The sequence below is a fragment of the Heloderma suspectum genome, chromosome 17, assembly GCF_057233095.1.
Source record: "Heloderma suspectum isolate Gila_16-S chromosome 17, 16-S_ref, whole genome shotgun sequence".
In the NCBI taxonomy this organism is placed as follows: Eukaryota; Metazoa; Chordata; class Lepidosauria; order Squamata; family Helodermatidae; genus Heloderma; species Heloderma suspectum.
In genome coordinates this window covers 20,269,189-20,293,735 of record NC_139474.1, presented here as the reverse complement: position 1 = coordinate 20,293,735, position 24,547 = coordinate 20,269,189, and the positions used below count along the sequence as shown (strand labels likewise).

Here is a 24,547-nt window from a genome sequence, read left to right as displayed (position 1 = left end):
AAGCTGCTGAATCTGTAGCTCCCCCCCAGCGCTGGGGTGCGGCGCCCGGGCGACTGGTCTCTCATGCCAACTAGGCTTAAAGAAACGAGGGAGAGAGCGGGGGGGAGAGAGAAATGTGTTTATTTTCGGTCTCTGCATTCCCTGAGTTGAAACTGTAGGAGAGGAAATGTGGCTGACAGAATTCCCTGAGATCCTTCGCAACTTTCCCCAAGGGCGAGGGAGGACGGCGCTGCAGAGCCGTCTCTGGGAGGGGCCGGAATGGGCGGGGGTGTCGCTGTCCAGGGTGCTAAGCTCATGCTGGTTGCTGGACCACCTCTCCCTGCTGCCCTTCTGCATCCTGCTCCTGATCAGAGTTTCCCTTAAAATGGAATTTAGCCCTGGGGCTGAAAGAGGATCAACCTCCCCCACCTCCCGACTTGCTGAGAAAAGCAAACGAGGGGGGAGATTAACGGCCACCGATCTCTCCCTTTGTCGCCCCCAAACATCGCCCAGTAAACATGATCTGCAAACTATATACAGACATAAAATAATACATTTCTTTTTGTCAATGCCAGCCCAGAAAGATTTAGCATGGAGCTGGGGAGGCAGCTGTATCCCCCCTCCCTCTCCCCCCCACACCCTCCCCCCTCTCTCTCATACACTCCACCTCTCTCTCTCCCCCTCCCTCCCTCTCTCTCCCTCCCTCCCTCACTCACTCACTCTCTCACACACACTTTTAGCATGTTTGAAAATCTCTGCTTTCATTCCCCCCGCAGCCGTTAAGTTTCTAGTCCTCATGGGCCAGAAAGCCGAGCTGCTGAGCATATGCAGGCCATTGCAGACTTGGAACGCAAGCTGAAGCTTGGGTATGGCTTCTGGTGACCAGGGCCACAGCTCCCCCTGCCCCAAATCCAGTGGGGCCTACTGGCCGGTGGGTGGGGCTGTAATCACTGTGGCAGCAGAAGACGCCTGAGAGGCCTCGGCCCACCCAGTAGCTCACGGGTGGTGTCTCGCGTCCTGTTGGCCTTTCGCCAAACCAGCAGGCCTCGGATTGAGGTGTCCACGGCCTACGGAATCTGGCCGTTTTTCTGCGTTGTATGTGGCCCTCGCTCGTTCCCTTCTGTGTTATCCCCCCCCGCCCCACCCCCAGTGGTCTTCACAGCTTCCCATCGTCGATGAGCCGGTTCATCCCCTCGCAGATCTTCTTCCGGTGTGGCTGGTAAGGCTCCCCGGGGCTGTAGAGCTGGGCGAGGAGCTCCACGTCAGCGAAGTGGTCGAAGACGTGGCGGATGCGGCCGTGCGACTTGGGCGTCAGGTGCTTCTCGACCAGCTTCAGCAGCAAGTCCCGGCACTCCTGGAGGATCCGGACCAGGATGGCCTTCTCGAAGGTGAAGTCCACCTCGTGGAAGCTGATGGCCGTCATGGCGCCCTGGTGCAGCTTGCGCTTGAATTCCTCCGCCAGGCCCAGCTCAGCCTCGCTGAAGCGGTTATTCCGATAGAGGACTGAGATCTTGACGGCCACCTTGATGAGGTTCTTGATGACCTTCTGCGATTCGGCCCGGTTCTGGGTGTACTCCTTGGAGATCCGGTAGAGCTCATCCAAGATCTCGCTGCTGGTGTCGTCGATGAACATGTTGGCCATGGACTTGCTGGCCATCCGACTAAGAATCTTCTTCTCGGCCTGCAGGGCCAAGTTACGGGAGCTGAACGTCTCCATCTCGCCTGCGTGGGAAAGGAAGAAGAAATGCGTTTCTTGACGCCCTTTCTCTGGTGGGTCATTTTGGCACCCCACCAGATGTGTTGGATGGACTACAACTCCCATCACCCACAGTCAGCCCGCAGCACTATGGATGGCTGGGGGTCAGGAAGGGGGAGTAGCTGTTATCTACTGGGAGTCCTTGGTCCTCACCAGACTCCCTCTCCGGGAGACCAGGGCTGCTGACTGCATGTACTGGTGGTTGGGCCCGAAGGGCAGTCTGGGGATTCTGCTCATGTACCGCCCATCCTGCTGCACGACGGACTCCCTGGCTGAGGTGCTTGAGGGGGTCTCTGATGTGCGTGTGCAGTCCCCTAAGTTGTTGGTGTTGGGGGACTTCAACGTACATTCGGAGGCCATCCTCATGGGGGCGCCTCGGGATTTCATGGAGACCATGGCTTCCTGGGAGCTGCACCCTTTTCCAACTGGGCCCACCCATGTCGCCGGCCATGCGTTAGACCTTGTGTTTGTTTCCGGAGAGGTGGAGAGTGATCTGGAAATTGGGGGTATATCCACCACCCTCTTGTCATGGTCAGATCACTACCTGGTGGGGTTGGACTTCTTGGTTCCACAACCCCTCCGCAGGGGTAGAGGACCCATTAAGATGGTCCGCCCCAGGCATCTTATGGATCCAGACGGATTCCTGAATGCGCTTGGGGATTCTTTGGAGCACGCAAATGGGCCCTTGGTCAAGACCCTGGTGGATGGCTGGAATGCTGCGGTCACTGGGGCATTGGACCGGGTGGCTCCCAGACGCCCTTTCCCCCTGAACAGGGCTCGGACTGCACCATGGTTCACCCCACGGTTGTGAGCTCTGAAGTGGGAGGCGAGACGGCTAGAGCGCCAGTGGGCGGAAATCTCGCTCCGAAGACGATCGGACACGGGCTAGAGCTTCAGCCTACCACGTGGCGATAAGAGCGGCAAAAAAGAATTTTTATGCTGCCTCTATCGCGTCTGCAGAGTGCTGTCCCAGGAGGCTGTTCCAAGTGGTCCGGAACCTGGTCAGTCCAGTTGTTCCAGATCCAATGGAGCATTCTAAGGCCTCCTGTGATGAGTTTGCAAAGCACTTTGCAGACAAAATCGACTGGATCAGGAGTGCTCTTCCGTGCGCTGTGGATACAGCTGGTGAACAAGGGGCGGCCAGTGGTAGACCGGTTGTGTGGGATCAGTTCCAGCTCCTTCCTTCTGAGGAAGTGGACAAGGTGCTTTCATCTGTAAGGCCGACCACCTGCTTGCTCGATCCTTGCCCATCTTGGCTCATTATGAGCTGCAGGGAGAGGCTCAGGGAGGGGATCAGGGCGCTGGTGGATGCCTCCCTGGAGGAGGGAGTGACGCCATCAGTCCTCAAGGAGGCGGTGATAAGACCGCTCTTAAAGAAGCCCTCCTTGGATCCCCAAGACTTGAACAACTTTCACTGGGCCTCGAATCTGCCGTTTTTGGGCAAGGCGATTGAGCGGGTGGTGGCCTTGCAGTTGCAGGCACGCTTGGAAGAAGCCGATTATCTGGATCCATTTCAATCAGGCTTCAAGGCTGGGCATGGGACAGAAACGGCCCTGGTCGCCTTGGTGGATGATATGGGGAGGGCTCTGGACAGGGGCGAATGCTCCTTCCTTGTTCTCCTCGATCTCTCAGCGGCTTTTGATACCGTCGACCATGGTATCCTTCTGGACCGCCTGGAGGGGTTGGGCACAGGGGACACCATATTATGGTGGTTCTGTTCCTTCCTCTCTGGCAGGTACCAGAGGGCAGCTCTGTGGGAGGAGACTGCAGACCCTTGGCTGCTCACCTGTGGGGTGCCACAGGGTCCTATTCTCTCCCCAATGTTATTTAACATCTATGCGAAGCCGCTGGGGGCTATCATCGGGAGGTTTGGGATGCAGTGTCACCAGTATGCGGATGACACGCAACTCTGCCTCTCATTTAAATCCTTGCCAAGGTTGGCTGTAGAACCTTGTCCAAGCATCTGGAGTCGGTGAGCGGCTGGATGGAAAGGACTAAGCTGAAACTGAATCCCGACAAGACTGAAGTACTTTTGGTGGGAGACAAGGGGAGGTTGGGGGATGTTGATCTGGTTTTCAGTGGGGTGCGGCTGCCCCTGAAGGGCCAGGCCCGCAGCCTGGGGGTCATTTTGGACTCCCAGCTGTCCGTGGAGGCTCAGGTGTCAGCCGTGAGCTGGGTGGCACTGTACCAACTCTGGCTGCGCCCCTCCCTCCCGAGGTATCTGCTCCCATCAGTAGTTCATGCCCTAGTTTCCTCTCGTCTAGACTGCTGTAATGTGCTGTACGTGGGGTTACCCTTGAAGATGGTTCGGAAGTTGCAGCTGGTGCAGAACGCGGCAGCTCGCCTGATTAAAGGCAGCCGCCAGCATGATCACATCACTCCGGTGCTGAAGGAGTTGCACTGGTTACCAGTTGTTTTCCGGGCCCAATTCAAGGTGTTGGCATTGACCTTTAAAACCCTATATGGTTCTGGCCCAGCCTATCTTAAGGAGCACCTCCAACAACACCAGGGAAGCCGCTCAACGAAATCGGCCTTGGTAGGCCTTCTGTCTGCCCCATTGGCCAGGACAGGTAGGCTGGTGAGGACTAGGGAGAGGGCCTTTTCTGTGGTGGCCCCCGCTCTGTGGAATTCCCTCCCTAGTGACCTCCGCCATGCTCCCTCTTTGATGAGCTTCCGCCAGGCTTTGAAAACCTGGCTGTTCAGCCGGGCATTTGGGGTGGGTTAGGGTTTTTGAGAGCAGTGTTCTTTTGTTATGTTTTGTTCAGTTGATTATGTTCATTATTAGTATTGTACGCCGCCTAGAGTGGCTGGGCAGCCGGCCAGATGGGCGGCTAATAAATCCAACGAATAAATAAATAAATATGTATGAAGCTCATCTGCGTGCACAAAATGTGGGGCCTCCCCACACATCATCCTCCAGACACAAACTGGGGGTGATGGGAGTTGTAGTCCGACAGAATGCGAGGGCGCCAGGTTGGAGACGGCTGGTGAGGAGGGGTCAATCCCACCCCAAGATGAGCTATTGTTTTTCTATTAAGATGTAGACCCTCCCCCTCTTCAAGCAAATCCTCCAGGAGGCTTCCAGTAGAATATCTTTGAAAAACTTCGACGAAGACATAAAAACAAGCTAAAAACGGCAAGGTGTTGGTCTCACCTCCCTAAGCTGCCCTTCCCTGACTGGGTGCCCTCCAGTTGTTTTGGACTACAACTCCCTTCATCCCTGGTGGCTGGCTATACTGTCTAGGGCTGATGGGTGCTGCGGTCTGAAGCACTTGGAGGGCGATGCATTGCCGAGCCGTGGACGAAGCCCAGGCTGGTCTCGCCATCCCTCCTCAGTTACAGTCTTTTAATGAAGAAGAAGAAGAAGAAGGGAATTGTGAGACGCTTTGGGGGGGTTTGGGAAAGGGGCGGAGGCGACCTTGCATTTTTCTTGCACACCGCCGAACATGGGACCACAGTGTCCCTTGTGCGTCGTGACCACAACACCATTCCCTCCTCTTCCTCTTTCACAGCAACTTCCCTCCTGTGCTGCTCTCTTTAAAAAAACAGAAGAAGAAAAGAAACAGAAAAGTACACAAAAGTCCGAGCAGGTCTGGGCAGAGCTGCCCTTTTTTTAGACAAGGCTTCAGATTATTTCTTTAAGTCAGTGCTTTCTTCTCTCGCACTCCCCGCCTGCCACCACTACAGATGTGCATTGGGGTTTCCTGTTTTTATCCTTTTGTCATAAAACTACAAACCCCGGTTCTTCCTGAAGTCATTTTTAGGGCTTCAAGGGGATGTGTGTGTGGGGGGGGGGACGGGGGGCGGTGGTGCATCAGTCTGGCCTTTCATGCTGACCCTCTTTTGTGTCTGGCCCCGGTCTGAGCTTAATCTGTTCTTCTTTAAACAACAACAACAGCCGAAAACGGATAGGGTGAACGTCTTGAACAAGGCAATCTCTAGGCCAAAGAAATGGCTGGAGTTCGCTCATGTTTGCTGAAAACACTGTAGAATTGTAAATCCGGGGGGGGGGGAGGCTTAGGGACAAGAGCACCCCTCTTTAGCAGTAGGATGATATAGCCCCTCCAGATCTGCTGGCTCCAGACCGTCTCACCGTGCTTGTAACATCCTTTACGCATCCATAGTATCCTAGAGTTGGAGGCAGGGGTCCTCAAGGCTATCTAGTTGAGCCCCCTAAGGAAGGAAAACTGGCGCTAAGGATGTGCCAACAAGCACTGTTTATGTTCACCCAGATTCTCCAAACATCAGCTTGCAGCTTGGCTCTCCTCGGTTTGCTCTTGTGGTTGTGATTTCTGCCCGTTTTGCACCAATGCAAAAATTGCGCAAACAATGCGATGGAATGTGAAAGTTGTGCAAAAGGCCTCACATTTGTGTAAATTTCCCCATAGGCCAAAGTGTGAAATGACACATTTTTAAAGTGGTGTCACTGTGCTCTTTTTTCCTTGGCAGAATTTGCATACGTTTCGAACATTTGAGAATTTGCAAAGATTTTTGGCGAATGCATTCCCCTGCTCATGCTTGCGTTTGGGGTTGCAAATAGGGCAGATTTGCATGTTTTGCAAGCAGAAATGAAACTAAATTCTCATACACCCATAGCCAGGGCTAGAACATCCCTGAGAGATGGCCCTCCAAGCTCTGCTCGAAGAACTCCAGTGAGGGAGAACCCATAACCACCCGTCCCAGTAACTGGATCCATTGCTGAACTCCATCGAGACGTTTCTCCTAAAGTTCAACCGAAATCTACTCTTCCGTAACTTCAGTCCATCAGATCTCTTCCTGCCCTGAGGAGTAGCAGGAAACAAGTCTTTGCCATTGTCCAACAGCCATTCAGGACTCCATCCTTCGTAAAGTGCAGCACCCAGAACTGAACACAATACTTCAGAGGAGAATGAAGTGGAAACAATTCCCATGAGCTGGAAACCATCACATTAGCCTTTTTTGCAGCCATGCCATGCTGCTTTCTCACTCCCAGCTTGTGGTCAATTACAATCCCATCCTGTGGGCTGGAAATGATCCCCACCCCACCCCTTAGAAATGTAACTTCTGGAGACTGGGCAGGGAGCTGTACCCCAAAGGACAAGAGCGCCAGCGACTCACAATTCTGACAAGGTGCCTGTAAAAGAATTCCCCAGCCGGCAGAACCAAGGGCCCATTCCTGGCAAACGGGTTCAGATGGAGTGCATATATGAACCCCAGCCACTGCCCCCTCCCCCCAAACCAAATACCAACATTGGAAGAGGGATTTTCCCCAGAACTGCAAAGCAGAGGGAGGAAGAAAGGGTTAACCCCGCCCTCCCGGACCTGCTCTGATCCTGTTTACTTTCAGCACACTGACCCCCCCCACTGATGCAATGTGCAGTTAACCCCCCCCCCCTCTTTACGTCAGGGATGAGGAACACAGCCTGTGAGAAGTCCCCATCCTGCCCTCCAGCTTCCCTGCTTTTTCACTGATGGGCATTTCTTTGCTCCTCTGCAAAAGCTGCATTAAGACTTTTAAAAGGCCTCCGTTGGTTCAAAGAAAGAGGCCTCATGGCAGTGATGGGGGCCATTCTGGTGGGGAGGGGACCCCACTGAAAGGCAAGGATGCCCTTCACATGCGGGAGGTGGCCTGGCCCTGTGTCCCTTTGCAGGGCGATCCGTTCCTGCAGACAGAGTTTGCAGGCTGGAGGTGGAGGGCGGACAGTTGCCTCAAGGCTCCCCGGAGAAGGGCCGGCCTCCCCCTTGGCTGTCTCACATGGCATTCTGGTGTGCTTTGCCTGGGAGAGCAGCAGCAGAGCTGCGCACGTGTGCTGTTCAGAGCGCCGCGAGGCGCATGAGGACCTTGCATTTCTCAAGCCATGCCAGAGCTGTCGAGTAAAGAGCGACTGGGGAGCGACAGAGTTTGCTGGGTTCCAGGAAGCAGGTAGACGCTGGATAGGATAGAGTCCAAGAGGGGTGAAGGAAGGGAAGGGCTGGAACATCTGGAGGAGGGAGAACCCCTAAACATGTACATAGTGCCCCCCAATTTGTCGCCACCCAGGTGTCAGGCTTCATCATGCAGCTCCGGGGGGCTACTTGATTCAAACAGCAGCCACTTGGCTGGGACCGACGTGCAAATCACATTTCTCTTGCTGTTTCTAGCCTATCTGCCCCCTGCCCCCGCAGGCCAGACAAGCATCCCAGAATCCCCTGGTGTCCTCTCCAGGTCAAGAAAGCATCCCGGAATCCTTTGGCATCCCTTGCAGACTGAGCAAGCATCCCAGAATCCTCTGAGCCCCCTGCAGGCCAAGCAAGCATCCCAGAATCTTCTCCCCTCCCCACATACTATGCAAGTGTCCCAGAATCCTCTGAGCCCCCTGCACACCATGCAAGCATCCCAGAATCCTCTGGGATGTTGCAGAGGATTGTGGTCGCGCTCTCTGGGGACCGTGTGGGCACCCTCTGGATTTGCCAGGATGGAGACCCCTGTGCCACCCTCCACCCAGGCCTGGAGCGGAGGGATCCGGCGTTCTGCATGAGAGGATGCGGCTTCGGAGCACCCCGCAAGCGCCTCCCATTTGAGAAACCGAGGAAAAGAGACGGGCTGAGCCAGGTGTTGCGGATAAACAATGGCGCTCCGGCAAAGGCATCCCCGTGTGTCACGCATCCTGCGCCTTTTAACGATTGCTCTGTCCCAGCAGGGAGGACGTTAATTAGTGCGCTCACAGGAGGCGCTTTTCTCACTGTTTTTAATGGCTTCCCAGCCCGGAGCCTCATTCCTAGTGAAACGATGGTGAATGCATGGGCCTTACTTGCAGGGGACAGAAACAACAGAAACAAAAACGTGACGGTGTGGATGAGCTGAGAAGTCGAAGCTTTGAGGGCAGATCTTCACGGTGACTCATTTCCTCATTGTTGACGTTTGCTGCCTTTCCTCTCCGTCCCCAGCGGTGCTGCTTTGCTTTGGAGAACGGCACAGCAGGCCAGAATTCATCAGGTGCTTCCCCCTCTTCTTTTAGGCCGGTGCCTTGTGCGTCCCTTCCGCTCTGTGCTGCATCATGCGGTGAGAGGAGCACTATAATAGCGCAAAGCAGGGGTTGCAGGCTCTCAGCAAGTGCCGGATCATGCTGGCCCTGGACGCCAGCCCTGCGAGGGTTGCCGTTCGTGGCTGTTTCTCTCCCTGCCCCGACACACACACAGATTTGAGGTGCGGAAGGAGGATGACAAGACGGCATATGTGTGGCTTGTGCGTTGCTGCTGCACGCTTCCGGCACTGCGGGCAGCGAAAGGGGGAAGTGGAGAGATGGCTAAGGGGAAACACGCCCGGGGTTTTGCAATAACGTGCGCAGCACAGAGAAAGAGAGAGTGGGCAAGGCAGAGAGAGAATTTGGGGTTTGCCGAACAAAGTCTACTGGCAGGAGGTTCAGGAGAGGTGCCAAAGACACACAATGGGCTTCAAGAACCAGAAGCTAGAAGATCGTGTAAATCCATGAAGGAGCATTAGATCTCTGTCCAGCCATCAGGCAGGAGAAGTGAGTAGAGCCTCCACATTTAGGGACTGTCCACCTTTGAATACTAGGTGTACTGAGGACAAATGAGGCCAGGCCGTCATCTTCGCACCCTGCTTGTGAGCTTCCTTGAGAGGCATCTGGCTGTCCACCCTTGGAAACAGAATACTGGGCGGAGGTGGGCTGTTTTTCTGATCTAGCAAGGAAGTCCTTACACTGTTGTTACAAGCCATCCTAACACTGGAAGACTATGGACCAAAGACCCCAGAAAGGTGAAAAGATAATTGACCCCTCACCTGTGCATCTCCTTTGTGCACCTGCATTTTCAAGCCTTGAGGTCTAGCGCCTTGCGCTTCCTTTTTGGCGAAGAAAGCCAGGCATGGAACTCTGCGACCAAGACCGTTTTCTCTGTTTGCATTACAGCACGGCAGAATTGCCCACAGCCCTGGCTGGGTGTGCCCTCTGGTAAATATTTCCTTTCCTACCTTCTGCCCACGCCTCATCCTGTCTTAAGGGATCCGGGCGACACCTACAATTTCTTTTACTAGTGGGCATGCCATGTTTCCAGCAGCACTTAGCTTCCACAAACCAGAGGAGTTGGGGCTTTAAATGTGGCTAAACGCATCCATTCCTTTACGTCCGGTCTTATAAGTTCTAAGGAAGATGCGCTTTGCATATGCCCTGAGCGGGCATGGTTCTCTCCAAAGGCGGTGTGTGGAGCTAAGCCCTTGGAGTGAAAAGGACAGCTTCTGGGGATAAAGACTCAGCCCTGCTTCCCCGATCCTTCCCCGCAGACATGCACTTCCCCGATTCTTTTTGTATCGCCCCAGTGACTCAACCCCATTCGCTTGCCGCAACACGTTCGGAGAGAACATGAATTTGTTTCTTGGGTGTGCGTATGTTTTTTCAAAGGGAAACCAATAAAGAGACCTCTCTCTGCAAACGTAGCAGCCTTGTCTCTCTCCAGATCTCCGGCATACCTCCATCCAGAGCTACCCCGAAAGCGCACATCACTCACCGTAGGCGACTCGTGGTGCATGCGAACTGCCCCTGTGAACGTCTTGGCATCGAGGAAGGAAAGAAGAAGCGGCTCGGAGAGAGCAGCCTGCAGCCCGATGGCCTCCCCGGGACTTCCTTGCGCCGGAGGCCCGCCCCGTCAGCTGATGAGTCTCGACTCGACTCTTCGCAAACCAGAAGGAACAGCTGTTAGCCGGAGATGCTCGGGAGAGGAGCATGGCCGGTGGCCAGCCTGGGCACTCTGCATTTCCCCCTGGGGCCGGACCAGTCTGCTGGCACCCATGCGCTCCCTCGCTAAGGTGGACGCCTTCGCTTTCACACTTGGCCAGACAAGGGCTAACCAAGGTGTCTAAGGGCAGCTTTTATTTCTAAAAGATTTTTGCATCACAGACACCCCTGGGGGGGCGAAGCCAGTGCCACCACTGGCGTGACGCATCTGCAGTCCCGGCGCACTGCAGCGTCAGCAGGCCGCTGATGCGGGGAAGATGCCACCCTTCTGAGTGTCCCTTGAAGTGTCCGAATGTCGGAACGAGCGGGCAGCGGGCTTAGACCCGTTTTAGGGGCTTTGGTTGTGGGCTCCCCTTGCAAACCGAAAATGCGGAGGATGACTATTTTAAAAATCAGTCCAGTCCATCCAAAGGAACCTTCCCACCCCCCGTCCCCCGGATTGATATGATGGATGAGACAGAAAGAGAGATAAAATTGTATTTATTTACAGCATTTTTTATCCTGCTCCTCATCCCCCAAAGCCTCCCAGAACGGCTTGCGAAGGTTAATAATGAGTCAGGCTTGCGAGCTAAAAGACACGACACGAAAGGAAAAAGGGATTGGGAGGGAGGAGGAAAAGAGAGAGAGCAAAGCTCAGGCACCAGTTCTCCGTTTCAAAGTCCTTCTCGGTGTTTGTTCTGGCAGGCAAGGGGGAAACAAGCTCCCTGCTGCCCCTGTATGGGGCTGAGCTGAGCCACCCCTCGCCACGAGGTTCTTCCTAGGAGGCAGCGGGGAGCATCACGAAGGCCTCGTGGGAAAGGTGGGTGAGATGGGACTGGGAGGAAGAGCTGCATGGGCTGGCAGCACTATCCCCCCTCCCCACATATACAGGGCTCCGGTTCCTAGAAGTTGGCGGGGGAGTACTTGGCACATGCCCAGAGGCTACTTTTAAAAGTAGCCATTGTTGTTGTTCAGTTGTTCAGTCGTGTCCGACTCTTTGTGACCCCATGGACCAGAGCACGCCAGGCCTTCCTGTCCTGCGCTCTCTCCCGGAGCGTGCTCAAGTTCATATCCATTGCATCGGTGATGCTATCTAGCCATCTCATCCTCTGCCGTCCCCTTCTCCTTTGGCCTTCAGTCTTTCCCAGCATCAGGGTCTTTTCCAGAGAGTTTTCTCTTCGCATTAGGTGGCCAAAATATTGGAGCTTCAGCTTCAGAATCTGTCCTTCCAATGAGCAGTCAGGGTTGATTTCCTTTAGGATGGACTGATTTGACCTCTTTGCAGTCCAGGGGACTTGCAAGAGTCTTCTCCAGCACCACAGTTTGAAAGCATCGATTCTTCGGCGCTCAGCCTTCCTTATAGTCCAGCTCTCACAGCCATACGTTGCTACTGGGAAAACCAGAGCTTTGATTATGCGGACCTTGGTTGGCAAGGTGATGTCTCTGCTTCTTACTATGCTGTCTAGGTGTGCCATAGCTTTCCTCCCAAGGAGCAAGCGTCTTTTAATTTCATGGCTACAGTCACCGTCTGCAGTGATCTTGGAGCCCAAGAAAATAAAAGTAGCCATGGTGATGTACGAAATGAGGATCGACGTCTTCTGTGGGCGCGCTTGTGTTTTAACGTTTTGCAAAAGGTCGGCCAGCCTGTCATTGGCCTTTTCTGGCAGTGTGAGTGATGGCCTGTTCTTGTCTCATGTGGCTTGGCTCGCTTACTCGAGCTCTTAGGCTCCTCCTCTTTTGCGGCACCTTCTCCCGTGGTATATCGTGCTGTGTCCAGCATTGCATTGCTCTGTTCCATTTCTTTAGACTGGGGGTGGGGGACCCTTTTCGGCTCGAGGGCCAAATGGGCTCCCACCTCTGAGGGGACGGGGCTTTGGGGAGGGGCCTCACTGGAGGCCGTCACGGGCCAGATTTGGTGGCCAAATTTTGTCCACCCAACCATTTTACACACACACACACACACACACACACACACATTCAGAATGACATTTTTGGTCAAATTCATTTACTCTTCCCCACGATTTATTTATTTACTTGCAGGATTTGCATACCACTCTATATCTAACAGATTTCCAAGCAGTGAACAGTAAGAATAAATAAAATAAAAATACAGAAGTACAGAATGAAACTGTAAAAAATCAAATTATACCAGTAAAACCGTGGCTGGCCATCGGGGTCAGCTTTTAAAAGAAAGATGTCTTCAGCAGGCGCTGGAAACAAAACCACTTAAGTGTTTGTGGAATTTTTTTCCTCCTGACTTAGCCCCAGCCCTGTAGGATCAGCAAAACCAGCAGGGCTCATGATATTTCTGAAAGATGCCCCAGCTTAGTTTTTGGCCAGCCTCCTGTAGGAAGGAGGCGCCCCTTTGATCTCTGAACTTGATGCACACGGAGCATTTTCAGGAGGGCAGCCTCAGCAGAGATCGTCACGGGCGCATGGTTTGTGGATGTGTTCCACCTTGTCTGGGTGGCGCGGGGTTTTTGACTCAGGTTGCCATTTCAGCCCTCTTGCTGAAACCAGCGTGCTGCTTGACAACAAAATCCACATGACAATTCTCCTCTTTCCGGTGGAAGTGAAACATCCCATAATCAACAAGTGAAAGGGGTGGGGGACACAAACCCGGAGAAAACGGGAAAGGGGACGGAAACATGCTTTCCCACATTGCATTCAGGTGGGCCCAAAATTGGATTTTCACCCCATGTTGCAGGGCTGTTCACGCCGTTCACCATCTGACCTCAGAGTTGCTGATTTTGCAGTTGGAGGTGGTTTCTTTAGAAACTGGGCCTGAAACCCGAGGGGGGAACTGAACAGAGGAAGAGCTGAGCGAAACCGCAGCCAGCAGGCTGAGAGGAAGCCGCGAGGAGGGGTGAGGGGCAGCTAAGGGCACGGTTCGGCTAGGTGGAGCTCCCCTGGAACGGCTGTTTGGGGGAGCGGGCCCTGTCTTCCTGTCTGGACCTGCTCTCTCCTATCTGTCCAGCTGAACAGCAGGAAACCCAAAGCAGTCTTGGGCTTAGCGTTGCAGACCAGAAGCGGCCCTTTGCTGGGTCTCCGATCCGCAGCCATTTTACCAAGAACGTCCCGGGATGCTCGAACATGGGCCCCTGACTCGCGTGTCACGAAAAGCTCCGCCGTGAGCTGCGAACGGTAAAACAACCATTCATGTAGGGATGTTGCGCCTCAGGCGCTTGGGCTGAATTTGGCCCACCAGCTCTCCGGAGCTCTCCAGGTGGGCATGCCTCCTTCCCCTGGACCGCCCGCCTTCCCCCCAGCCACGACTTACGTGGCGGGTCCCCGCCCCGCCGCTGCCTCCTCTAAAAGGCTGAAAGCTGCCCTTCTGCCCTGCCCACCTCTAGGACGCACCCCTGACAGCTTCTCTGGAATGGAATCCGGCTCTCGGGCTGCAAGAGGCTCAGAGGCCCCATCCGCAAGCAAAGTTCCCCGCTGCACCCCTGCAAGAGTCTGCTCTCTTTGCCACTTCAGCTTCCCATGCAGATCCGTCCGCCACGCACGATTGGGTCACTTCATTACTCCCACTGCAGAACTGAGGCCATCCCTTCCACCCTTTCTGCACTGCCATTTTCTTGTGGGCCTCCGGTGACAACCCATAATACTACTACTACTACTACTACTACTACTAATTTCCATCCTGACTTTCTATGACAGCTTTCCCCAGCCTAGTGTCCTGTAGATATTTTGGATGACAAGTCTGAGCGTTCCTGACCTTTGGCCAGGCTGGCTGGGGCTTATGGGAATTGAAGTCCAAACCGTCTGGAGGCCACCAGGTCGGAGAAGCTTGTTGGGAATGTTGCAGTCTCGTCTGACTGCAAGTGACTGGAAGGGGGCAGCGTTGCAGTTAGTTAGTTCGCGGGAATGTTGACCAAAGCTAGCCTTAGGACTTCTGTAGCCTACAGTGTGGTTTTCTGTGACTTCTTCCTTTTGCTCCTCCCCTCCCTTCCTTCCCTCCCTCCCTCTCTGACCTCCGCCATTTCTGGGAACACGTGTGTTTGCTCCCTCGCTCCTGCCTGTGTAATGGAACACAAAACAGACGGAACAAACTCTTTTTGAAACTCTATGCTGTACCTCCATTTTTATGCAAGAATGTCAGTGAGGAAAGCTGTTTTCGCTCTTTCACTGAAGGAAGGTGTGGTCTCTCCTTTATGGTGCTAGCCTGTGTATGTGTGGGACTGGTAAGCACTCATTCTGTTCTGCCTTTTTTTTTGCTCTGCTAACTGCCTTTCTAACAGGAGGCATCCATGTTAAATAATCCCCATCATGGCTTAGGGTCATAGAAGCCATCACACCTCAGGATGACATAAACGACATCGACAGATAAAACCATCATGTACAGCAAGGAGAAAGTGTATTAAAAATGGTATAAAGTAGCAGATTAGAACAAACCCAGCCAGTCCAACAGCAGCCACAAAACCCAAAATGATGCCTCAACTCTGAAAAGGCCTGCTGCCTGTGCCAAATCATGTTGTGATGGGGCCCAAGTGTATATTTTGGAAGGCTGTTCTTGATCTTGGGTGCCACCATGGAGAAGACCATCTCTGAGGTACCCTCCTGGGAGTATCTGGCCAATGGTGGGGGAAGTCGAAGGAGGGCTTTAGAACTAGAACAGAGTTCTTGGGCTGATCTGTGTGTGTGTGTCGGGGGGGGGGAGTGGGGAGGGGAGAGCAGCAATTCTTGAGATATTCTAGATCCAGGCTATTTAGGGATTTAAAGGTCAGAAGCATTACCTCGAACTGGTAGCCAGTGTATCTGGTAGATAAAGATAATAACCAAGGTGGAAAACGAGGTGAGCAGGATCGTGAGCTTGAGAGATTCTGCCAAATTGCAGGAGCTGCAGCAGAATGCAGCAATAAAGATAAGTTATCAAGAAGAGTTGTCATGAGGTCTAGAAACCTGCCCAGGTGCACTCAGCATGCATCTAAGTCTTATTTTCATGGAGGTGGGAGGGAGAGGGACAAGTCTGGAGGCAGCCTGAGAAGAAGGCAGCTGAGGGCGCGGGGTGTCTCCTTGGCCGCCCTCCGGGTGGAGGATTCTTGCCAGCAGCTCTTTCCTGACAGAGTTCCCCTCTGAGTGGAGATGGCGGGAGCCGGCCAGGCAAAACAGCCAGCCCACTGATCGGTCCAGCGCACCAGGAGACAGAGGGGTGGGATGGTGCTGGGGAGGCGCATCGGTGGAGGGAGCTCGCCCAGCCTGTGATGAGCAGGAGGAGCGGGGTGTGGTGCGCGTGTCTCCTGACCTGGGCCGTGGGGAGGGGGCTGTCTTCCTGCCAGCCCGCCCCTCAGTGTGGCCACCCTCCAGCTGGTCTTCTTCGCCAGTTGCCGGGGAACTGCTGTACCTTCCTCTCCCTTGCTGCCCTCACCTGTCCCATCCCTCCGTTGCCTCCTCTCATTGGTATGCCTGAGACTGTAAGCTGTTTGAGGGCAGAGACCTGCTTTATTTGTGCTTATGCGCAGAATACAGATGATGAGCCTTCTCCCTCCCTCTTTCGTTCCTTTCTGTCTGTCTGTCTGTCTGTCTACTATCGTCTATTGCCTCCCCCCTCCCATGTCTGTCTGTCCGTCCATCTGTCTGTCATCTTCCTTCCTCGTCTGTCTGTCTGTCTGTCAATCACCTTCCTTCTTTCCTTCCCTCCCTCCCTCCCTCCTTCCTTCCTTCCTTCCTTCCTTCCTTCCTTCCTTCCTCGTCTGTCTGTCTGTCTGTCTGTGTCTGTCTGTCTCTCATCTCCCTCCCTCCCTCCCTCGTCCGTCCGTCCGTCCGTCCATCATCATCATCAATATTTCCTAACATTCTCTCTCTTTGCCACCCCTAGAGTCTGTCCAAGAGACACAACTTTGGGAAGCAGTTGTGATGGAAGCTCCCCCCCCCCCCAGTTTTGGAAGAAATGTGTGCATGGGGGGGAAGTGGAGTGGCGTGTTTCTGACACTTCAGCCCCTAAAGCCTGGAGTCTAACCCTGCCTCCTGCAAACACTGCAGCTGCCCCTCCTGGCTGAGTCCTCCAGCCGTCCGCCCCTGAACATTTTGGTTGCCCTTTGGGGTGCCCTTCACCCCCGCAGAATCCCTTTGGAGCTGTGGCCACGAGAACTGGACGGGGCGGTCCAGGTCCGGCGGCACCATCACTTTGCACAAGGGTGTTCCGGCATTCCCAGCCGCTTTCCAAAGGCTTCCTGGGACAAATCGCCTTTCTGCTTCCTCCCTTGGCACAGTTCTCCTTTTTGCCCCTGCCGCCACACCTCTGTGAATCCCTTGAGGATCGAGAAGCATCCAGGCCACATAGAATAAACCTGGCTTGTTCCACCGGAAAACCGGCCAGTCTTTTGAGGTGCCCTTGGACTCGCTGTTTCCACTGCCAGGACATAACAGGGCTCCCGCTCTGAAGTATGGGCCATGGATGTAAGATTAGCCTTACCCATCAAACGAGCCCAGAGCTGCCGGTCTGAACTGAGATCCAGGTACTTCCCTATAAATCCACAATCTCCCAGCCTCTGTTGAGAAATCTAGGCCAGCGGTTGCAGCAGCCCATCTCCTTCGGACATCATGCAAGTGTCTGGCGTTCCCAGGAGACCTGTATTTCTGTTCACGGGCCGACTTGAGGTGCTGAAGGAAAACCTGCGAGGGGCTGGGTTGTAACCTAGGAAAGTGAATCCTCCCTCGATCACCCTTTTGGAGCAAAAAGTGGCTGCCCTTCCTGCTGTGCAACCAGGAAACAAAACGGCCAGCTGGTTAAGTTGGAGGCAACTCTGTATGCGTGAAGATGCAGGAGGTTTGGGGGGTTTGCTGTGTTCTGAGCAAAGCTCTCAATGGATGGCTCTTGGTGCGGTACTTCGGAGTGTGGTGTGCTGATCAAGAGCCTGAGCTCTTAATTTAAAATATGGGGAAAAGGCATCAACTAAAACCGCAAAAATAAAAGGAACTAAATGGCAGCGAACCAGCTGAAAGCCCCGTCAGCAGGAAGCCAGCTTGGAGAGCAACCCCATGGTCTCGGGAGACCATTCCAGGGGCTTCATTGTAACTCCCTCTTCGAGGCCATAGACGCTGCTACAACCTCGGAAGGGGGGGGGTCCAGTATCCGAGCCCTCTCTCCCCACCCCTTCACAGCAGCTGGGGAAAGAACGTGCCAGCTGCTTTCCGAACTTGAAAGCCACCCCAGAGAGGTCTGAAAAGGGGCATGCTGGTGGGCGGGGAGGTGTGGGAAGAGGCCAGGATACGAAGAATCCTACGATCTCTTCAGCCATACTCCCGCCAGTGTGCCCCCTTCAGACAGGCTCGGAGGCCCGCCTCAAGTAAAACCAGAACAGCAGGAGTGCAGAGAGGCGCAGATTACCCCTGCCTCGGTGGCTCTGGATCCATGGAAGCCTCAGAGTCCGGAGGCACAACCCGGAAGACTGCACCCTGGGGCGGCCCATTGGTATATTTTTCTGTAAGAATTCTGAGTGGGAATATTCCTGCACAGGCTCAGCAAAGGAGTGAAAGAGGGTCACCATTTTTGGCAGCTCCCCAAACGCAATTTGGAAGAGGCTTACTGTCTCCTCGCTGTAAGACCCTGAGCCCTTGAGACAGGGCTGTTGAGCACGTTGTTCCTGCATTGCTGGATCCTGGTCCAGTTTGAGAAGACTGCCGCAAGAGCGGGAGTGAACTGAGCAGAGGCTGTTTTCTCCCTTCAGCCAGCAGAAAACTCAGGCTTCAGAGAGAAGCTTCGTTTCTATTTTTGTGGACTCAGGCTAAAAGACGGAACTTTGGGAGGGCTGTGCTCTGTTTTACTGTTTGTGGTGATAAGCATATTGTTATGCATGTAAAATTATTACATGTGCATTATTATTGGTTTTACTGGAGAAATTAAAATGGTATATGTTAATTGTCCTTGTACAAGGCCTTTGCTGTGAGTCCGTTTAGAGATCCTGAAGAAAAGTGTTAAACTTGCACATCGAAGGCCTGCCTGAATAGAAATGGCTTTGCCTGCCAGTGGAAGGATGGCAGGGAAGGGACCACCCTAATCTCTCCCACTGAAGGTGCCTCCAATTAGGGTGGGGCTCAGACAAGGGTGACTGAACACTGTGTCATTCTGACAGACGTCCAAAGGTGGTCTCATCCAACGTGGAGAGACTTCCAGATCTCTCCGTATCAGAAGCTTCTCGATCTGTGAGCAGCTCCCTCACGTGGTGGACCCCTGAAGCTCAGCTTCATGGAGCTTCTCTTCATGGAGCTTCTCTTTCATGGAGCTTCTCCTTCATGGAACTTCTCCTTCATGGAGCTTCACTTCATGGAGCTTCTCTTTCATGGAGCTTCTCTTCATGGAGCTTCTCTTTCAGGTGGCAGCTTCTCCATGAAGGACCTCACAGCTCCAGATGGACAGGAAGTAGTCTAGAGGGCTTCCAGTTGAACCTTGCTCAAGCAACAAAGACTTATTGAGCTCTCTTGCATTTCTGTATCCTTGGTTATATTCATAAGAACATAGGAGCGTAAGAAGAGCCATGTTGGATCAGACCAAGGGTCCATCTGAGAGAGAGAGAGAGAGAGAGAGGACGACCCTGATGGCTGATCCCTCAGTACTGCACAACAGAGACAGAAAACCTCATGCAGTGCAATCTCATGCATGTTTACTTGGATGTAAGTCCCACTGCATTTCATAGGGCTTGTTCCTGAGTAAGTGTGTGTTCATGCTTGCAACCTAAAGAGTAGTCTTTCCATCAGTTTCATGACTGCAAGACTTTATACACTGATAGCGTATAAAGGGAACTGCACTGGCTGCCTATTTGCTACCAAGCCAGATTTAACAACTCAACTTGGGACCAGGATACCTGAGAGAGCGCCTCCTCCCTTACCAATCTGCCCAGTCCCTGAGGTCATCAGAGGGCTTGTGCCTGGTGGTTCCATGTGGACCTATGGCCCAATTGGAGTCCACCAGGAGCAGAGCCTTCAGTGTGGTGGCCCCCTTTCTTTGGAACTCCCTGCCCCTGGAGGACAGGCAGGCACCAACACTGTGCTGTTTCCGGTGCCTCCTGAAAACAGCAGTGTTCCAGGAGGCACTCCTTAATTGACCAATCACGGTTTCTATTGGTATTCTGTTTTTTAAACAGCATAATTTTAATCTGGTGTTTTAATCTTTTTATCCTTTTACTGTTTCATCTTCTTGTGTTCACCGCGCTGAAATCTGTTCTAGATCTGTTCTACAAATACTGTAAATAAATAAATAAACAGCGAAAAGAGTTTCCAAAGCTTTGTCTGCGATGCTCTGCCCCTACTCAAGCCATGTTATTCATATGCACCTTTAAACAGAAGAAGACTTGGGGGTTTACCTCTCACGGGAGTAGGACAGGTAACAGCCATGTTACAGGTTTCTTGTTTGGGTTGCACTGAGGGAGGTGGGGATGAATTAAAGAGGAATGAGGACAGAGAATAATCATCAGCAAAGGTGGGTGCTATGTTGCAATGAAGCTTTAATGCAGGGATGGGAAGCGTTCATCCCGTGGGCCGAATCTGGCCCAGCAGCTTTTATCCACATCTAAGGCCATCCTCCAGCTGCCTACACTGAGGGAAGCTTGGAAGATGGCAACAAGGGAGAGGGCCTTTTCGGTGGTGGCCCCCAAATTTTGGAATGATCTCCCTGACAAGGCCCGCCTGGCACCAACATGGTTATCTTTTGGGGGCCAGGTTAAGACCTTTCTCTTCTCCCAGGCGTTTGGCAGCATATGATAAGTTTTAATTGATCCTGTAATGTCTTATGGTTATGGTTGTTTGTTTTTGAGACTGTTTGAAGCTGTTTTAGATACATGTTTCTTTTGTGCATATTGTCTGTTCGTGTGTTTTTTATGTAAATGGTTTTCAATCTTTGTATCTTGTAATTTTAATGTTTTTAATCTTTGTAAACTTCCCAGAGAGCTCCTGCTATTGGGCAGTATAGAAATGTAACAAATAATTATAATAACAACAACAACAATAACATCCCAGGCCCCACCCCTTCTCCCCATAGGCCCATCCCCATCAGGTTTGCCCAGCTTAGCGCAGCAGTACAGAGAGGGCTCAGCTTTTGACGTTTCCTTGATTCTTACTGCAGGGGTGAAGGCTCCTTTGGCATAAATGCAAAACAGGTTGGGACTTCACAGAGACATACAGTGAATATGTTATTATACACTGTGTTCTTTGGATTTTATCCTTTCTTGGTATACTGCTTTGGGATTCCTTCTGGTGGAGTATAGGGTGGGTAAACGAGTGATGTCCGAGATGGCTAGGTTTCTGCAAACCTCGTCTTGTTGCTTGCCTCATGCCTGACTCCCATTCGTGTTTGCAGTTCACTCTGCATGACTGGGAGAAATGTGCAAACTGAGCGGCAATCAAACGGGAGATTTCTGCAAATTTCCCCAAATTTGCACAAATTTCCTAATTTCCTCACCTTTCTGCCATAGAGGAAAGTGGATCTGGTTCAGTCTATGTGGGACATTTGTGCAAATCAAAGTGGGAATCGGGAATGAGATGAATGTGAACACATGTTTGCCAATTTATGAATATTTTTGGTGGACGTGTGTGTGCGATCACATTTGGGGCTTTCAGCAATGCACACTCACATGTTTTATGAGCAAAAGCAATATTCCCATTCCTCCCTAGCTATGTGAAGTAATATATATGCTTAATTAATGAAATAAAACCAAATTCCAGTGGTGGTGAGTCCTCTCGCATCAAATGACTCCTGAGGGAAGGAAGAGAGCATTGGTTCTGGAAAAGTGAAAAGAACAAGAGACAGTTTATTGCTGTCCTTGATGGTGAGGTCTGACCCATGGCCGTGGGTTGAAAGCTGAGGGGCTGAGATCATTGGGTGAGTTGTAACCATCCCCTGGAGAGGACATTGTGACAAGGAGTCTGAAACAATAAATATGGGGATCAAAAGTTAAGGAATCTGAGGGAACAGAGGGACAAGTGCAGTCTGACTGACCCCGTCGTGGCAGAGGAGCTCTGTTGCCATGGATGGTGATGGAGAGAAGGCTATGAAAGGCTATTAGTCATGAGAGCTATATTATGTATGTATGTATGTATGTATTTATTACATTTCTATACCACCCTGTAACTGAAGCTCTCTGGGCAGTCCACAACTAGGGCTATGCACCACTTCTGTCCAAAGCCCAAATAATGAGGCGAAGCAGGCTGATTCGGAGGTGCCTCGACATGATCAGAAGCAGATCAGAATAGCACTAAGGAGCCCCCGAAGCAAAGCGGCTCATCACCGAGGCGCCTTGGCGATTCTTAGCTCTTCTGATGCCTTCTGAGCAGCCCAGACAGGCTGTCTCCAAAATGTATCAACTTGTGAAAGATCACGCAGAGGGAGAGAGGGAGGGGGGAAGAGGAGAGGAAGCGGAGGTGCCAAATGTATCAATTTGGGAGAGAGCTGGCCACTGGGAGGGGCAGAAGATGAGGAGGGTGGGGGGAAGGGGAGAGGAGGAGGAGAGAGTGAGCTTTGCTGTGAGTCAGCCTCCGTTTGCTCATTGTGAGAGAGGTGGTGTTACTGGAAAGGAGAGGACTGTCTGAATGTTATTTGGCTAGAGCCGTGGCCTCCAAAGTGGGGTGCACACACCCCAGGGGCTTTGCAAGGTGTGTGAGCTGCCTGATAATTGCACAGCCCCCTGCTGCCCTGACAAGCTGCCATTGTCAATGATGGTGGGGGCAGAGGCAGTAGGATGGGATGGGAGCTGAGAGGGAAGCTCCGTGTTATTTCTTTCTAGGCTCCAATCCCATCCTGCTTCTGCTGCGGCCACCGAGAGCGACTGCGCCAGTCTCTGCCAGGCATGGCTGAGGAAGCCACAGCACTGGAGCAACTGCCATCCTGCCAAAGGAGAGCAGGAAGGAGATGAGCCCTTCCCACTCTCCTTTGGCAGAACAAAGCCGAGAAGAAAATGTGTGCTATGGCAGCTATGTTATTCTTCAAAGAAACCTGCAGCAGAGTTTAGGGACAGTGACCTCCTCGCCTCTTCAACACCTGACTTGATTATCCTTTTATGAACTTTGGTTTGAGTTTCTGAGGACAGCACAATTTACCTGCACCTCGCACAAAACCTAGTGGGCCGAACTGCCTGAGGTTTGGCAGGTGGGGTGCCCTCCAAGGGGGCTGTGTGTTCCCCAACTTCCTGTCATGGTCCCAGGGGTCCTGCCGCCACCAGAGTTGTCCTCAGAGGGGGAGTCAGAACCGACAGTGCCAGTTGGCCTCTCAGGAGACCCTGGTACTAGCCAGGAGCGTCCGGGACCCTCAGAAGTGATGCCTTTGAGTCTGCCTCCTAGAGAGGTGGAGAGTTTGGCTTCTGAGGCAGAGGAAGAGGCTGAGCTACCACCTAGTGTCCGAGAACACCAGCGCCTTAAGGTCCATGATAGGATGGTGGCCAGGTGAAGGAGTGCTCGCTCACTGGAGAGGACTACCCATGAGCTGGGCCCTCCTCATGAGGAGGACATCTGACAAGCCTCTATCAGAAAGCAGCTGAACACTGGGTGGGGTTCTAGTCGCTCCAGCTCTCTCAGCTGTCACTGGCAACAATGGCTCTGCTAGACCCAGGAACTGCCGCCTTGTCTCCTGTGCCTTGTTTTGTGCGGGATGCTCTGTGCCACTGACCCTGGACTGTTTCTGGACCCTGCTTCTGAAGCCAGTGTAGTGTAGTGGCAAGAGTGTTGGACTAGGAGCTGGGAGATCCGGGTTCTAGTCCCCACTCGGCCATGGAAGCTCACTGGGTGACTTTGGGCCAGTCACAGACTCTCAGCCCAGCCCACCTCACAGGGTTGTTGTTGTGAGGATAAAATGGAGAGGAGGAGGATAATGTAAGCCGCCTTGGGTTCCTTGCAAGAGGAAAAAAGGCGGGGTATAAATGCAATAAATAAATAAACTCAGTAACATACCTGACTGATTTAGTACGTTTGACCTGGGCATGGTTAGCCTGGAGAAGAGAAGACTGAGGGGAGATAGGATAGCGCTCTTCAAGTCCTTGAAAGGTTGTCCCAGAGAGGAAGGCCAGGATCTCTCGATCATCCCAGAGTGCAGGACACGGAATCATGGGCTCAAGTGACAGGAAGCCAGATCCCGGCTGAACATCAGGAGAAACTTCCTGACTGTTAGAGCAATACGACAACGGAACCAGTTCCCTAGGGTGGGCTCTCCCACCCTGGAGGTCTTCAAGATGAGGCTGGACAAGCCACCTGTCAGGGATGCTCTGACTTGGATTCCTGCATTGAGCAGGGGGTTGGACTCGATGGTCTTGTAGGCCCCTTCCAATCCTACTATTCTATGATACTATGGCCCTTACCTGTTACCTTGACCACTCCTGCAGTTGCCTGATCCTTGTTGTCTGCCTGCCTGCCTGCCTGCCTGTGTTCTGACCTCTGCTTGGATTTTGATTATTCTATTGCATTGCTCCCAGTATTTGCCTGCCAAGAGCCAAGGCTCAGTCTAGAGCAGGACACTTCCATGCACTTCTGTGCAAACAGTGGAAAGTTACTGCTCTTTGCTTCTGAGAGTTTTTGTGCAATAAATCAAATTTCACCTGCACCTAGCACAAAAACTACTGGGCCAGATTTTCTGAAATTCAGCACCTGGACACCTCTCTAGGGGGGCTGAGAGCCTCCCAAATGTCATGCATGTACAATGAAAACTGGAAAAGTTATGGCTGTTTGTGTTTTCCCATGCAAATCAATGGAAAAATGCCCCAAACGCATGATTTGGATGTTCAAATCTCGCTTCGGATTCAGACTTGAGTAAAAGCGGATGGGGTCCAAATTGGTCCGAAGCATAGCAGGGCCACCTCAGAAGGTCCGACGCAGCATCCGAAGGGAACCAGGGAGACTATGCACAGCCCTAATTAAGATAATTAAATACACGATAAAATACAATATAAAATGAAAAAGCTTACAACTACAATATAAGAACATCAGAGGAGCCCAGCTGGATCAGACCGAGGGTCCATCTAGTCGAGCATTCTGTTCACACAGTGGCCAACCAGCTGTCGACCCGGAACCCACACGCAGGGCACGATTGGAAAAGGTGAACCCCCCTCATCCCATTTCACCACCCTACCCCACCTATGCATTTATTTACAACTTGTTTATACCTCTCCACATCTAGGCAGATTCCGGAGTAGTGAACAAT

At 52.7% G+C, this 24,547-nt stretch overlaps 1 protein-coding gene across 1 annotated transcript; it reads right to left on the bottom strand.

The window, feature by feature from the left end:
• Positions 1-102: 102 nt before the first annotated feature.
• Positions 103-10,377, bottom strand: TIPE2 (TNF alpha induced protein 8 like 2). The gene is made up of 2 exons (XM_084824485.1): positions 10,220-10,377; positions 103-1,701 (listed from the first exon to the last, which is right to left on the bottom strand). Exon 2 carries the CDS (start codon positions 1,694-1,696, stop codon positions 1,136-1,138), a length of 561 nt encoding a protein of 186 aa, XP_084680611.1. The 5' UTR covers positions 1,697-1,701; positions 10,220-10,377; the 3' UTR covers positions 103-1,135.
• Positions 10,378-24,547: the final 14,170 nt, after the last annotated feature.